Here is a 14,306-nt window from a genome sequence, read left to right as displayed (position 1 = left end):
GCCTCCACTGGAAGTATGATGCATTTAATGGTGGAAGCCCTAGGTGGGTGGGCTGGCTCTATTTATTTATTAAACCTGCATTTATTTATCTATCTACCTATCTATCTATCATCTATCCATCCTGTATACCTGAAGGAGTGTCTCCACCCCCATCGTTCAGGCCAGACACTGAGGTCCAGTTCCGAGGGCCTTCTGGCGGTTCCCTCATTGCGAGAAATGAGGTTACAGGGAACCAGGCAGAGGGCCTTCTCGGTAGCGGCACCCACCCTGTGGAATGCCCTCCCATCAAATGTCAAGGAAATAAGCAGCTATCCTATTTTTAAAAGACACCTGAAGGCAGCCCTGTTTAGGGAAGTTTTTAATATTTAACACTGCGTTGTTTTTAACACTCGATTGGGAGCCGCCCAGAGTGGCTGGGGAAACTGAGCCAGATGGGCGGGGTATAAATAATAAATTATTATTATTATTATTATTATTATTATTATTATTATTATTATTATTATTATTAGCTAAATACAGCAGCAATACCTTTTCCCACAAAGTTGAAATAGAGAACGACAGTTTGGCCAGAGTCCTCCACCGTTATCTCCTTCCCGTTGAGGGAGTCATAGGCTTTTTTGGAGTCTTCTGTCCTTCCGTATTTCACAAATGAATATGGTTTACCGGGAGGCATTAGGAGAGCTTTCACCAGCCCACAATCCTGCACCACGCCGAGCAGTTGGCATCTGCTTACACCATTACCCAGACCTCCGTTGGCAACCACCAGGCTCTAATTATCGGGAGATAAAGAGGAGGGCGGTGGAAGGGGGGGGGGGGAGGACAAGTGAGACACAGACATGAGTAATCAACACTAATTTATTCATCTGAAAGCAACATTCCATAAACACATAGGAGAAATAAAAGAGGAAATTAGGCTCTTATCCCAGAATTGCTCTGTTTGAAAAACAAAATGAAATGTTTAGATTTGAAATAGCTAGATTTTTTTTTTTGTTATGATTTTGATTCATATACAGTGGTACCTCAGGTTAAGTACTTAATTCATTCCAGAGGTCCGTACTTAACCTGAAACTGTTCTTAACCTGAAGCACCACTTTAGCTAATGGGGCCTCCTCCTGCTGCCGCGCCACCGGAGCCCAATTTCTGTTCTCATCCTGAAGCAAAGTTCTTAACCTGAAGCACTATTTCTGGGTTAGCGGAGACTGTAACCTGAAGCGTATGTAACCTGAAGTGTATGTAACCTGAGGTACCACTGTACTGCCCTTTATAAAAAGATCTCAGGGCGGTGGACAACATAAAAAATATATTTTACAGTGCATAATAATAAAAACATAAAAGAAAGCATGGTAATAGACAGCATAGCCATAAAAACTATCATAATAACAGTCATCCACACACATGCACACACCTTTAACAGGCCATAGATTATTTAATGGTCAAAAACCTGGCTAAAAAGGAATGTTTTCACCTGGCGCCTAAATACATTTAATGATAGTGCTAGGCGAGCCTCACTGGAGAGAGCATTCCACAGACAGGGAGCCACCACAGAAAAGGCCCCCTCTTGTTTTGCCACCCTCCAAACCTCTCAAGGCGGGGGGACATAGAGATGGGCCTCAGATGACAAGCACAGGGTCTGGGTCAGTTCGTATGGGAAGAGGCGGTCCTTAAGGTACTGAGATCCTGAGCTGTGTAAGGCTTTATAGGTCAACACCAGCACTTTGAATTGGGCCCAGAAAATAATTAGCAGCCAGTGCAGTTGGGTTGGGTCACAATTGGCATTATATGCTCAAACCATCTTGTTCTGGTGAGCAACCTGGCCACTGAATTTTGCACCATATATAATTATTGATAGCAGCTTTCATTTATGGAAAATCTACTCAAGACATATTAATCCAGGATGGGTAGTTGTCCATTTCACCAACAGCTTGGATTTCTGCCATGTGATCTGTTCCACACCAGCCTTCCCCATCTCCAACCTGCTGCCCTCCAGAGGTTGCTGAACTCCAAATCCCATTAGCCACAGCAAGCCTGGCCAATGAGCCCCATTAAGATCAGTGGGACCGATCTCTTAGTAAACCTACTTAAAACACAATTCACATTCAACTAGGAGCAACTTCAACTCCCAAATCACCTTGGTGGGGTACGACACGCACTCAATCCCCTCGTGCCTTAGCAGGGTATGCCTGGCCTTCATCTGTTTTTGCCGCAGCTTTTTCTCTGCTTTACTGAGTCTCTGTTGACCGATGCCGTCTGTTTCCATGATGAAAAGGTCAACGGAGAAGATGCCATCTGGGGGAAAGAAAGGACCAGGTTTTAAATCCCTTGAACGGAACAAAAACAGTCAGCAACAAATCCTGGTTTTGACCTATAAAGCTCTTTATAGAACACCCAATATGGCATTAAATCCTCAGTCTGAAGATACAAACCAGTGTAACTTGCTCATCCCAGGGGCATGGTGGGAGCATTCAGCTCGGTCACGTGACCTGGCAACCCTGCATAGAACCCAGTTTTAATGGCTTGTTTTCCCTCTGCCAGGGTTAGGCAGAACAGCAGCCCCACTGCTGACCAGGGTTTTGATCTGGTGTGACTTTACACCAGCTTCTTGCGCATAGGACTGCTCCCTAATCCTTATAACAACCCTGTGAAATTGGCTGATATTATTCTCATATGTCTCATGAAGTTAGAGATGAGCACCATGAGATTTCCCCTGAGCCCTTTATGTTTGTTTGCTTTTCTGTTTTATTGTTGTAGCTTATTTGCAATCCACTGTAGGAGCCCTCTGGTTGTGGGAGCAGGATATAAACACAGCACCTAAAACCAAAATAAGGCTGCTGAAACTGCAACACAGTCCAACACTGACTGCCCTCCTGCAAATACTTACTGGGAAGTAATTTCCAGTGAACACAATTTCTTTCCTCAGCAAAAAAAATTTGGGTTGAGCTCCACAATTAGAGATGGAACAAGCTGATTCAGCCCCTTTGGGACTATTTCTCACTGTACTGACAAAAGAGAGAGTCTCCTTTGCACCAGTAGATGGTGCACTCTGCCCATTTATAATTCCCCACGCTCTTGAACGTTATTCTCCTTTTATTTCTGGTCATTCCTAGCTTACAGAATCACAGGAGTAAAAAATTGACTTTGCTGTAATCTTAACGCAAGTGAAAAACTTGAGGCCTTCTGAAAAGGTTGGTATTAGCTAGCAAATGCCCTGGAGTTGCCATTAAAACAAAGCAAAGAGGTAAAGTAGCAGAGCATTTAGCAGCAACCTGTGGGTTAAACCACAGAGCCTAGGGCTTGCTGATCAGAAGGTTGGTGGTTTGAATCCCAATGATGGGGTGAGCTCCCGTTGCTCGGTCCCTGCTCCTGCCAGCCTAGCAGTTTGAAAGCACGAAGTGCAAGTAGATAAATAGGTACCGCTCCGGCGGGAAGGTAAAAGGCATTTCCCATGCGCTGCTCTGGTTCGCCAAAAGCAGCTTAGTCATGCTGGCCACATGACCCGGAAGCTGTACACCAGCTCCCTCGGTTAATAAAGTGAGATGAGCGCCGCAACCCCAGAGTCGTCCGCGACTGGACCTAACAGTCAGGGGTCCCTTTACCTTTAAGCTATTATAGCAAGCTGTTCTAAAGCAGGTTTTTAAATAAACAAAAACAGGGCTTTAGAAGTGGCCTCTACTGACTCAGTGGCAGAAGACGTGTCCTGCATCTAGTAAGCCATTTGGGTACCCCTATTGTGGAAAGGAAAAGCTGGACAGAAATTTATTTTATAAATAAACATAAACAAATCTGAAAGGTCCTAGTATGAACCTGTGGCATGTTCACTGGTACCCATAAAGATCCCCCAAGCTGAGGAAGATGCCAGCATGGAAAAGCATTTGACACAGTAGACAGTCATTATCTCCTGGATCAGTTGTTGGATTCAGTATAAGAACAGCTCCTTGGTCAATGAGCGTGGTTAGCACAACCAGATGCAAAGAGAAATTGTACAGAAGTGGGAACTTCAACTGATGCAACTTTTCTTAAATCTGCACGAGAAGCTGTATCTGCAGCAATTTTTTCTTCTACCTAGATGTTGAAAGCACATAAGACCTGTTCTTACGCCCACCTGGTCACCCTAGGGCTGCAATCCTTTGCACACTTACTTGAGAACAATACTGCAACCCTGCACACACTTACTTGGGAGTAAGTTCCTCTGAACTCAATGGAGCTTACTTCTGGGAAGGCATACAGAAAACTGTGCTTCCAAGTCTTCTTGATATATATGCTCACATCTCTCACACTCGTATAGCTATTGCTTTTAGAAATTTAAAAATATAAGACCATAGTAAGAGTCTTGCTGGATCAGATTCAGTTCTCATAGTGGCCAGCCAGATGTGTATAGAAAGCATGCAAGAGAACACAAGGAAAACAGCTGTCTCCCTACCTGCAGGTCCCTAAATGCACATAGAGACATTTTTATTGCAGAGAGAGAGAGAGAATTTTTAGGGCCGTATTTCTGGTTTTGTTGTATGCTACTGTGTGTGCATTTAAGTAGAAGAGCGGGATATTAAAAAAAAACAAAAAAAATTATCATCATTAACAAGGTCGAGTTCCTTGAATTCAGCAGACCATTCTATAAAGCATAGGATCTGACCACAAATGAAGCAACCCATTGAAATGACACAAACCACTGACTCAGTAATAAGCCCCATTCAGCTCAATGGAAGTTACTTTGAGTGAGTTGGCATGAAATGGGAGGCCCTTTGCTTCTCTCGATCTTTGAACAGAATTACTCCAACTGCTCTCACACGTGGCTAAACGTAGCATAGAAGCAGTAAGATAAAGGTAAAGGGACCCTGACCATTAGGTCCAGTCGTGACCGACTCTGGGGTTGCGGCACTCATCTTGCTTTACTGGCCGAGGGAGCCGGCGTACAGCTTCCGGGTCATGTGGCCAGCATGGCTAAGCTGCTTCTGGCGAACCAGAGCAGCGCACGGAAACACCGTTTATCTTCCCGCCAGAGCGGTACCTATTTATCTACTTGCACTTTGACGTGCTTTCAAACTGCTAGGTTCGCAGGAGCAGGGACCGAGCAACGGGAGCTCACCCCATCGCAGGGATTCAAACCGCCAACCTTCTGATCGGCAAGTCCTAGGCTCTGCGGTTTAACCCACAGCGCCACCCGCATCCCTTCATGGAAGCGGTACTGATGGATAAATAAACATGCTCAAGGTTGCTGTTGTTTTCATAGAATTATGGAATTACAGAATTGGAGAGCTGGAAGGGTCATCTACTACAACCCCATTGCAGTGCAGGAATCTCAACTTCATTTTACACGGGATCAAAGCCACGACTGTGGTGTCTATTTTTGCTGCCTTTGCTCCACCACCCCCACCCCCAAAGCCTCAAAAAAAGGAGTGCACTGCAAACAGCAGCTGTTATGTCTGGACAGGAATTTTAGGCTACGATCCTTACAACACTCTTTCCAAAACTGAGTTAGTATGACCACATCCTGTTAATAAAGTGCTGATTCAGTGTCTCGGGAGCAGGAGACGCCACGCAAGTCTGAAATCAGGAGAGGAATCCGTCCTGTCTTGGGTTCGAATTTGCAGCCTGGTTAAAAGATGTTGCCATTTGCCTTTCTGCAAAGCAGAGCAAATCAGAGAAAAGAAACTGGCTTACCTTACAGGAGGGCAGCCATGCTGAAGGAAACAGCCCAACTACAATTCCCATGAAGCTCTTCGCCTACAACTCCCGTCATGCCTTGCAAACTCCCGGCTTTCTTTTAACCCCTTCATTACACGCATGCGGTGTCACGTTGCAGAGTTCTTTTTTCATTTCTCCAAACTACGTTGTGTCTCGATGGGATAAAGATTAAGTAAAGCTAACACTGCTTTGTTTTTCAGAGCCCTGAGCGTGATGGAGGGGAAGGAAGGTTAGGTTTTGGTGGAAATCATGCAGCATTATTCCGCACCCTTCTCTGCATTTTAAGTTTCTAAGTGTTTGCAGCCAATATGTGTGGCTTTAAAAAAATGGGGGGGGGACTGCAATTTCGTTATAGGCTTAATGTGTAATAAGTTCCACTGAGTTCAATGATGCTTTCCTCCAGGCAAAAATGTGCAACTGGCTTCAACATTAAACTTAGAAGATAACTCTTGCATTTTATTTTTAAATCAGCAAAAGGGTAATGGGAATGGATGAGCAATTACTTAAACAGACATGTATACATGCAGTTTTGTAGTGGTGAATTCTGGAGTGCAAGCTTTCCTCATGATCACCCCCAGAAGTCTAGTTACAGGTAGGTAGCCGTGTTGGTCTGCTGTAGTCAAAACAAAATAAAAAAAATCCTTCCAGTAGCACCAACTAAGTTTGTTATTGGTATGAGCTTTCGTGTACATGCACACTTCTTCAGATACCTAAGCTCATACCAATAAAAAACCCCCATAAGTGTTTCATTATTTCATAAAATGTATTGGCCACTTGATTGTAAGAAAAACCTCAAAGCGATTTACAAAAAAATAATAATTAAAAAATACAGCCCTGCTTTAAAACATGCAAAAGTTAAAATACTAAAGCAGATTAAAATTACCTCAACTTTCTAAGCATCTGGCTAAAGGATTGTCTATAAACAGGAATGCTTTTAGCAGGTGCGAAAAGAGTACAGTAAAGGTGCCTTGATCTCAATATGCAGGGAGTTCCAAAGGGGTAGGTGCTGCCATGCTAAACTAGGGTTGCCAGGAGCACCCCAGACCCTGAGATTTCAGGGCCCAAACATGAGACCTGGTTGATGTCGTGGATGGAGGCTGCTTGAGAGAGCATGTCATTATCACCAAGCCCCTTCTGAGAGTCGCCTCTTTTGTTTCTGCAGTTTGCAAGTGGTACTTCCCTCTCCCCTGGTTCCCCTTCATGTGACGAGCATGTTCCTATCGTCGAGCATGTTCCTATCATCGTTGTGAACTATTGGAGGCCATGCTTCATTTTATTATTATTACATTTACAGCGGTACCGGGGTTAAGAACTTAATTCGTTCTGGAGGTCCGTTCTTAAGCCAAAACTGTTCTTAAGCTGAGGTACCACTTTAGCTAATGGGGCCTCCCGCTGCCGCCGCCACGCAATTTCTGTTTTCATCCTGAAGTAAAGTTCTTAACCCGAGGTACTATTTCTGGGTTAGCTGAGTCTGTAACCTGAAGCGTCTGTAACCTGAAGCGTCTGTAACCTGAGGTACCACTGTATATACCACTTTTTCTTCCTTTTCTGTTTTTAGACTACAATCCCCATCATCCACTGGTCTTGCTAGCTAAGGATGATGGGAGTTGTAGTCCAAAAAGAAGTGGAGGCCCAAGTTTGGGAAACCCTGAGCTAGATGAACCAACAGTCTGACTTGGCATAAGGCAACTTCCTATATTCCTGCTTTAAAGCAAAACCTTAACGAGTAATTCTTTTGTAAATGCTTTTTTTAAAAAATAATATAAGAAAAAAGTAAAAATATAAACGAGATCACGTCGCATCCTGGCCAATACAATAAACATACGATTCCCGCCCCCCCCCCCAACAAAAAAAAAATCTGATTTATTTTCTCATTTATTTATTATCAGTGGTATTTTTCTAGAAATAGAGGTGCCAGAAATCACTACGAGTGCCTCTCTTGTTCTCTTATAATGGCAATGGCATTATAAGACGTGCCAGAACCAAGTTCTGGCTGGGGAAAAACCCTGATTATCATCACCATCATTTTTCTGGGGTTTCAGGTGGGTTCTCAGTCAAAGTTAATTGGCAGCTGCTCTCAGATTCAAACCATATATTGCCTTTTGGTGGAGCCCTTCAATTTCTCTTTTGTTCTCCACTCTTTCTCCCCTGTCTCAAAACAGTCCCTGTGGATTCAAGACACAACTCCAAGAGCACGTCTGCTTGCCCACTGGCTTATTGGAGATTCTCTCCATCTTTTTTCTGCTTGCTGCTCCGCAAATAATTCTGAGGCCAGGGGTTGCCAGCCCAGCATCTGTGACCACATCTGTACCTATAGAGGCCCTTTCCTGGCACCTACAGGGTCCCCTCCCCCCACTGAAATTTGGCTTGAAAGAGACATTCTGTTGTAGCTAATGGATCGGTTGTGGTGTGTACTCTGTGTGTGTGTGTGTGTGTACGCGCGCGCATGTGCGTGTGTTGTGTCAGGAGTTCAGCTTACACTCGAGTAGGACCCTGGCAGAGACACATGCCCGACTGGCATGTTCTCTCCCTCCTGGTCAATTGTTCAGGGGCTTCAAAAGCTTTCTTCTGCCCAAACATCACAGCAACTGATGCCAACCGACACCGGCACACTTAGAGAGCTGCAGAGTCTTCACAGCTTTGCATGACAGACCTCAGCAACATTTTGGCTAATTACTTTATTTACATATAAACACACACGGGGCACTGCAACATGGCTCCCTCTCTCTCTAGCATCAGAGAGCAAAGAGGAAAAGAACAAAGGACAATAGTCCCACTTCACAGAACACAGTAACACAAACATCCTGTCTCCGTCACTTCCCACTCTGTGGAGTCAAAACATACACCGTCATGTGAAAGACAACAATCCCATGACTGCAATCATGGAGCAGGAATTATAACATGACAGTTTCTCCAGTGTGCAAATTGGCCTGTGGGGCGGGGAAGTTGGCAACACCTGAGCTAAGTTAAGCATATGTTCTGTTCTCCCTCACTGAAATCACTGGGACTCTGCCATTACGTTGGGCCGGATTGTTCCCTATTGTATGTAAATAATGGGACGGCAGCAGAATGTTTCGTAGCCACATTTAAGTGCATGGCAGGAAAGAGATCTGACAAAATACACATTGACCTAAATTCAAATCAGAGTCCCGCTTCCAGGCAGGGAAGACCAATTCTCTATTGTAACTCCGCTGAGGCTTGAGCTATCCCTCTTTAGAAAGTTACCCAGAGAAGCCTTGCACTGTGTGTCAGGTCGATTTTACATCTGAGCATTTCAGTCAGGTTTTCATATTGTGACTGGTATTATCTAACGCCTGCAGGGAGGGCTAGATTTTCTATATAAAAACATCCCCCGTTTTGCAAGGAGAAAGCCAAATTGTATTAAAAACATTTGGCATTGCATTTACCTTATATTAATAACTAATTGTTCAGGTGCTTGTTGCCCTTTCTGATTTCTCAGAACTCCTCAGATTTCAGTCCGTAGCCATGAGAGCTAGAAATTTGGTTGTGTAATGCCACAACCAGATTTTGAAATGGATCCTTCATTTTGTTTCAGTATTGCTTCAACCATCTTTGACTTGAGATGTCAATGGGACAGAATGTATGACAAAAGCAATATTAAAATCACTATTATCTCCAGTCCTGATAAAACTGCTGGTTCTGAAAGTCCATGCTTATCTATATTTGCTCTTCCTACATTTCAACTTTCAAGGTGGTGCAAGTGCAAGATTTTAAGAAAGGGCTCATTCATTCTGTCTTTTAATGTGGATGGTAAGCTTCTCCAAATTACTGCCTTCCCACAATTTCCCCTCCATTGATCCAGATTTTCTTATACCAGGGATACTCTGAGAAAGGAGAGGGTATGTGGAAATCCAGATTGAGGGAAGCAGAGATACCAACTTGAATAAAATATGGGGGGGGGGGTGCGGACAAGGACAGTGATATTGGAGGTAGGGGGAAAAGGACATAGGAGGGATGGCAGAAAAGAAGTTTGAAAGTAAATGGCAAAGCTCTTGACAATGTCCTCCTCCCTTGGCTCTTAAAGCATGTCTTGAATTTAATTTTTAAAAATGACAAGCAACCAGGGAGCTGCTTCCTCTTTTGTCCTAGCAGAGCTCCATGAATCTGTCCCATGGAGCGCACAGTTTCATTTTCTCTTCCTGTCTGTCTCCAATTGCAAGGGCTGTAAGAAATGAGGTTCCCCCCCCCCGATCCCAGCTCTCTTGCATCCAGCAACCCTTTTACAAGTTCTTTTACAGGGCTCGATGGGAAATGAAGGCCAAATGTGGAAAAAAAGGAGGGGAGGCAGCAATGGCAATCAACTTTGGGGGCCCCTGGCCTCCTCAGATATTTTATGGGGGGCTTGTGGGGGGCAAAGGGACCTGGGCCCCTAGGAGTTGGCGCCTATGGAGGGAAGGGAAAGTGTGGGAAGACAGTGATTTAGAGGAGAATGTCATAGAGTATGGGTAGGCAAACTAAGGCCCGGGGGCCAGATCCACCCAATTGCCTTCTAAATCCAGCCCGCGGACAGTCCGGGAATCAGTGTGTTTTTTGCATGAGTAGAATGTGTGCTTTTATTTAAAATGCATCTCTGGGTTATTTGTGGGGCATAGGAATTCGTTCTTTTTCTTCTTCTTCAAAATATAGTCCAGCACCCCACAAGGTCTGAGGGACAGTGGACCGGCCCCCTGCTGAAAAAGTTTGCTGACCCCTGTCATAGAGCAAGGGATAATTAATGGAGGTATATTAAATGACAGTACAGATGAGCCCCAAATCTCTCACCTAATAAAGCTTAGAAGTTATGGAATCAGGTGTCAGGTTCCCTTATAGAACAGTCTCATGGGCCAAATTAGGACCCCTGCTGGGCCCGCAGACAACCAATGACCCACATGGTAGACATTTATACAATTATAAATAGTGTGGAGATGGTGAACACACATTATTCCAGTTTGGCATGGCTTACTAAATTGCTGTTTGGCCCCATAACCAAGAACCCGTTGTATGACTTTGCATTGTCATGCTAGAATTGAAGAAGGTGGTTAAAAGGCCAGCCCAAATAAAAATAAGTATCTGGCTGTTAGCCTAAGGCTGGCTATGGTAGAACAGAAATGCTTTTTTGAAATTTTCAGTGGCTTTTTGTTTCCTAGTCCAATATTCCTCTTTGGCTGGATAAGCTTTTATCTTTAGGCAGAATCAGTACATGTGCAGCTCAGTCCTATTCACGTTGAGTTGGGATGTAAACATACTGCATTTATATGTCAAAATTATTTTTCAAAAACCCTTTTGCTGGCACATCAAAGTCTGCAAATTGTTGCCAGTTCTTCAAAGAGAATGATCCTACAGGTTAAAAGAAAAGAATAACTTAAAAGCTTTTTGCAGTTACGAAAATAGTCTCTCCTTTCAGCGGGGAGAGACGAGGCCAATATTTTGCAAAACTTCTCTGGTTTAAGTTAATATCACAGAATACTCTTCCACCCCTAAGGAAAATTGTGACATTAACCTGAGAAAAAACCCAGTTCTGTCACAAACAATTAGGATTCGGTGGGCAGCTGGAAGGCTGTGCAACTTTCGCTGGTTATTCTCATGCTAGCTGTGCTAAAGAAGCTATCTTTTTGGCATTTTCTCTCTCTTTAGGGCACAATCCCATCCCTTGTCAAGGAGGCTGTGAGCAGGAGCTTACACATAAGCAGTGGTTCTATCAGAACAGACATTCAGAAAGATGCCCAGAATGAGCAGGAAGGCAGGAGGGGGTGTGGGGAGAGGTGCATATTTTGCTGTCTATACTGGCTTGTTGTGTGACTCTTGTAACGGTCCTGTGATGTACCGAACACGCCGAAATCCGAATTGATGCTTATGTCTATGGTGTAGCTCGCATTGGTTTAAGGAGAGTCAGGGTCGCAGGATTACTGGCTTCAGTCCAGTAAAGGATTCAAGGCCCTCCTTGTAAGCTTAAGAATGTAACTTATCCTGGATTACTCACTCCACTGGGGTGGTAACCTGGTTGTCTCATCCTTGAATTCTTCCTTGGCACGAGCCTGGCAAAACTGAGCAAGGTTTGCATTCTTGGAGCTCTTAAAAGGACCAGGACATCCCCACTTCAACGCTGTAGAAAAAAAGCCACACACCTTGTTGATTCAGAAGGCAAATGCTAGTGGGGAACTTTCCAGACTGAATAAAGGGTAATCCTTGCATTGGGTAAATTGGAGCCACAGCATTCAGCGAAGTAAGGCAGTTGGTTAAGAAAGACTCCCTGATCCACTGGGGACATTTGCAACGACCTGTAACAGGGCCTTCTCGGTGGTGGTTTCAATTTGTGGAATGCCCTCCGTCGTGAGGTGTGTCAGCCTTCCTCATTACTTACTTTCAAGAGAAATTAAAAAACTGGAAATGTTTTTAAATGTATGGGAAGCAGCAGCACCTTGACCTGCTGTGAGGACACATGATGCTGCCAGCTTGCAAAGGAATCGGGACTTGAGAGAGGTGGCACCTATCCTCTGGCTTTTCCTCCTACTAGGCAGGTGCTGTCTCTGTTGTCTTTTCCACTTTCGACAAGCCTTTTAAGCGGAGATATTTATCCCATTTATCTGTACCAGAACTAGTTTTAACCGTTTACATGCATGGCTTTGTTTTTATATTTTCAAATATGGATTGTTTTTCATTGTTTTCTCTAAGGAACTGTTTCTGTTTCATGGTTTTTGTTATTGAAATATACTCAGAGTCGCAAAGTGATTTCATGCTCTTTATTCAGCTCATAGTGGTGAGGAGGAATGAATGAATGTCCCCTCAAAGTATTATATACATTATTTACACAATGGGCTGCACATGATTGGCTAATTCCGGAATTCTACTGTAAGCCAATCAGGTTGTGGATTCGCTTCTATCTGGAGAATGATTGGGTGGTTCCTGCCAACCAATCATACTGCTGCATTGTTCTAGGACCAATCAGACTGCTGCATTCTGAATCCTATTGTTCTAGGACCAATCAGACTGCTGCGTTTTGGATCCTATTGTTCTAGGACCAATCAGACTGCTGCAGTTTGGATCCTACTGAGTTGAATAGGATCCAAAATGCAGCAGCCTGATTGGTCCTAGAACAATAGGCTCCAGAATGCAGCAGTCTGATTGGTCCACAGGAGCCCCCCAATCCAGCTCCAGGTGGAAATGAATCCGCGACCTGATTGGCCTACAGGAGAATCTTGGAATTAGCCAATCACATGGGGCCCATTGTGTAAATAATGTATATAAAGCAGACATTCTGGGGGAACTTCTATTCCTCCTCACCACTATAAGCTTAATAAAGAGCATGAAATCCACTCTCGACTCCAAGTATATTTCAGTTTTGTTTTTATAACTTGTGCATTATTTTATTACTTTGGCACCGGTGACAGGCCAGCGTCATCCGCTGCTGAGGAAGCAGGCTAGCTTAGGGGGCCCACACTGCTGCGCCACACAAAGCTCTGTCATTCGGCAGAAGGAAACATCTGCAAGGCTCAGGCGGAATGACCGGGGGACTGCTCCTCACAGCCCACTTCACCTGCCACCTGAGGCCTCATTCTGCCCACTGGTGCCCGTATACTGCCTAGGCACTTTCTACCAAAATCCTTGGTACAATGGTACCTTAATCCATTCCAGAAGTCCGTTCCAAAACCAAAGCGTTCCAAAACCAAGGCACGCTTTCCCATAGAAAGTAATGCAAAATGGATTAATCTGTTCCAGACTTTTAAAAACAACCCCTAAAACAGCAATTTAAACGGTGTTTCCGTGCGCTGCGCTGCTTTCACCAGAAGTGGCTCAGTCATGCTGGCCACATGATCCAGAAAAACTGTCTGCGGACAAAGGCCGGCTCCCTCTGCCTGTAAAGCAAGATGAGCGCCGCAACCCCAGAGTCGTCTGCGACTGGACTTAACTGTCAGGGTTCCTTTACCTTTACCTTTACCTTTACCTTACTATCTAACGAGAGCATTGATCTATAAAATGAAAGCAATAAATAATATACCGTATTTTGCGCCCCACAGGATGCTCCGGCCCATAGGACGCACCTAGTTTTTTGGGGGCGAAATAAAGAAAAAAAAATTTATTTCCCCCCCAGGTGCGGGGCTGGAAGAACCAGGTCGGGGAACAGTGGGAAGGCACGCTCTGCCTCCCCGCTGTCCCCCGAACTTGTGGGGCTGGCGATGGGGAGAAGTGCGCTGATCCCGGGACGGCAGGCAGCTCTGCGCCGCCATCTGGAACGGGGCGGGACTTAGCACCCCGCTCCGGATGGCGGCGCAGATCTGTCTGCAGTCCCCGGATGGCAGGCAGCTCTGCCCCGCCGTCTGGAGCGGGGCGGGACTTAGCGCCCTGCTCCGGATGGCGGCGCAGATCTGCCTACTGTCCCGGGACTGCAGGCAGCTCTGCGCCGCCATCTGGAGCGGGGCACTAAGCCGGGGACTGCAGGCAGCTCTGCGCAACCCTCGGAGCCGGTCTCTCGAGGGTTGCGCAGAGCTTCCTGAAGCCTGGAGAGCGAGAGGGGTCGGTGTGCACCGACCCCTCTCGCTCTCCAGGCTTCAGCGAAAGCCTGCATTCGCCCCATAGGACGCACCCAGATTTCCCCTTCATTTTTGGAGGGGAAAAAGTGCGTCCTATGG

At 45.2% G+C, this 14,306-nt stretch overlaps 1 protein-coding gene and 1 long non-coding RNA gene across 6 annotated transcripts in view; one reads left to right on the top strand and one right to left on the bottom strand.

The window, feature by feature from the left end:
* LOC310705502 overlaps positions 1-14,306 on the top strand; it is a 71,399-nt gene that overhangs the window by 1,604 nt on the left and 55,489 nt on the right. The window lies entirely within an intron of this gene.
* The window catches only part of ALKBH8 (alkB homolog 8, tRNA methyltransferase), a 61,333-nt gene that overhangs the window by 42,967 nt on the left and 4,060 nt on the right, over positions 1-14,306 (bottom strand). For 2 of the 5 annotated variants that reach the window (XM_083499609.1, XM_083499608.1), the window contains exons 2-3: positions 2,129-2,286; positions 529-769 (exon numbers count right to left, since the gene is read on the bottom strand). In XM_083499609.1, coding sequence (XP_083355735.1) covers positions 529-769; positions 2,129-2,286 — 399 coding nt within the window. Of the gene's footprint in view, positions 1-528; positions 770-2,128; positions 2,287-2,878; positions 2,899-4,170; positions 4,289-5,655; positions 5,707-14,306 lie in introns of those variants that run through there. The other 3 variants (XM_083499610.1, XM_083499611.1, XM_083499612.1) reach the window with 3 other exon arrangements.

The sequence above is a fragment of the Podarcis liolepis genome (assembly GCF_965112155.1).
Source record: "Podarcis liolepis genome assembly, chromosome: 4".
Lineage (NCBI taxonomy): Eukaryota > Metazoa > Chordata > Lepidosauria > Squamata > Lacertidae > Podarcis > Podarcis liolepis.
The sequence above is the reverse complement of the archived record's forward strand: the minus strand, read 5'-3'. Positions and strand labels throughout refer to the sequence as shown.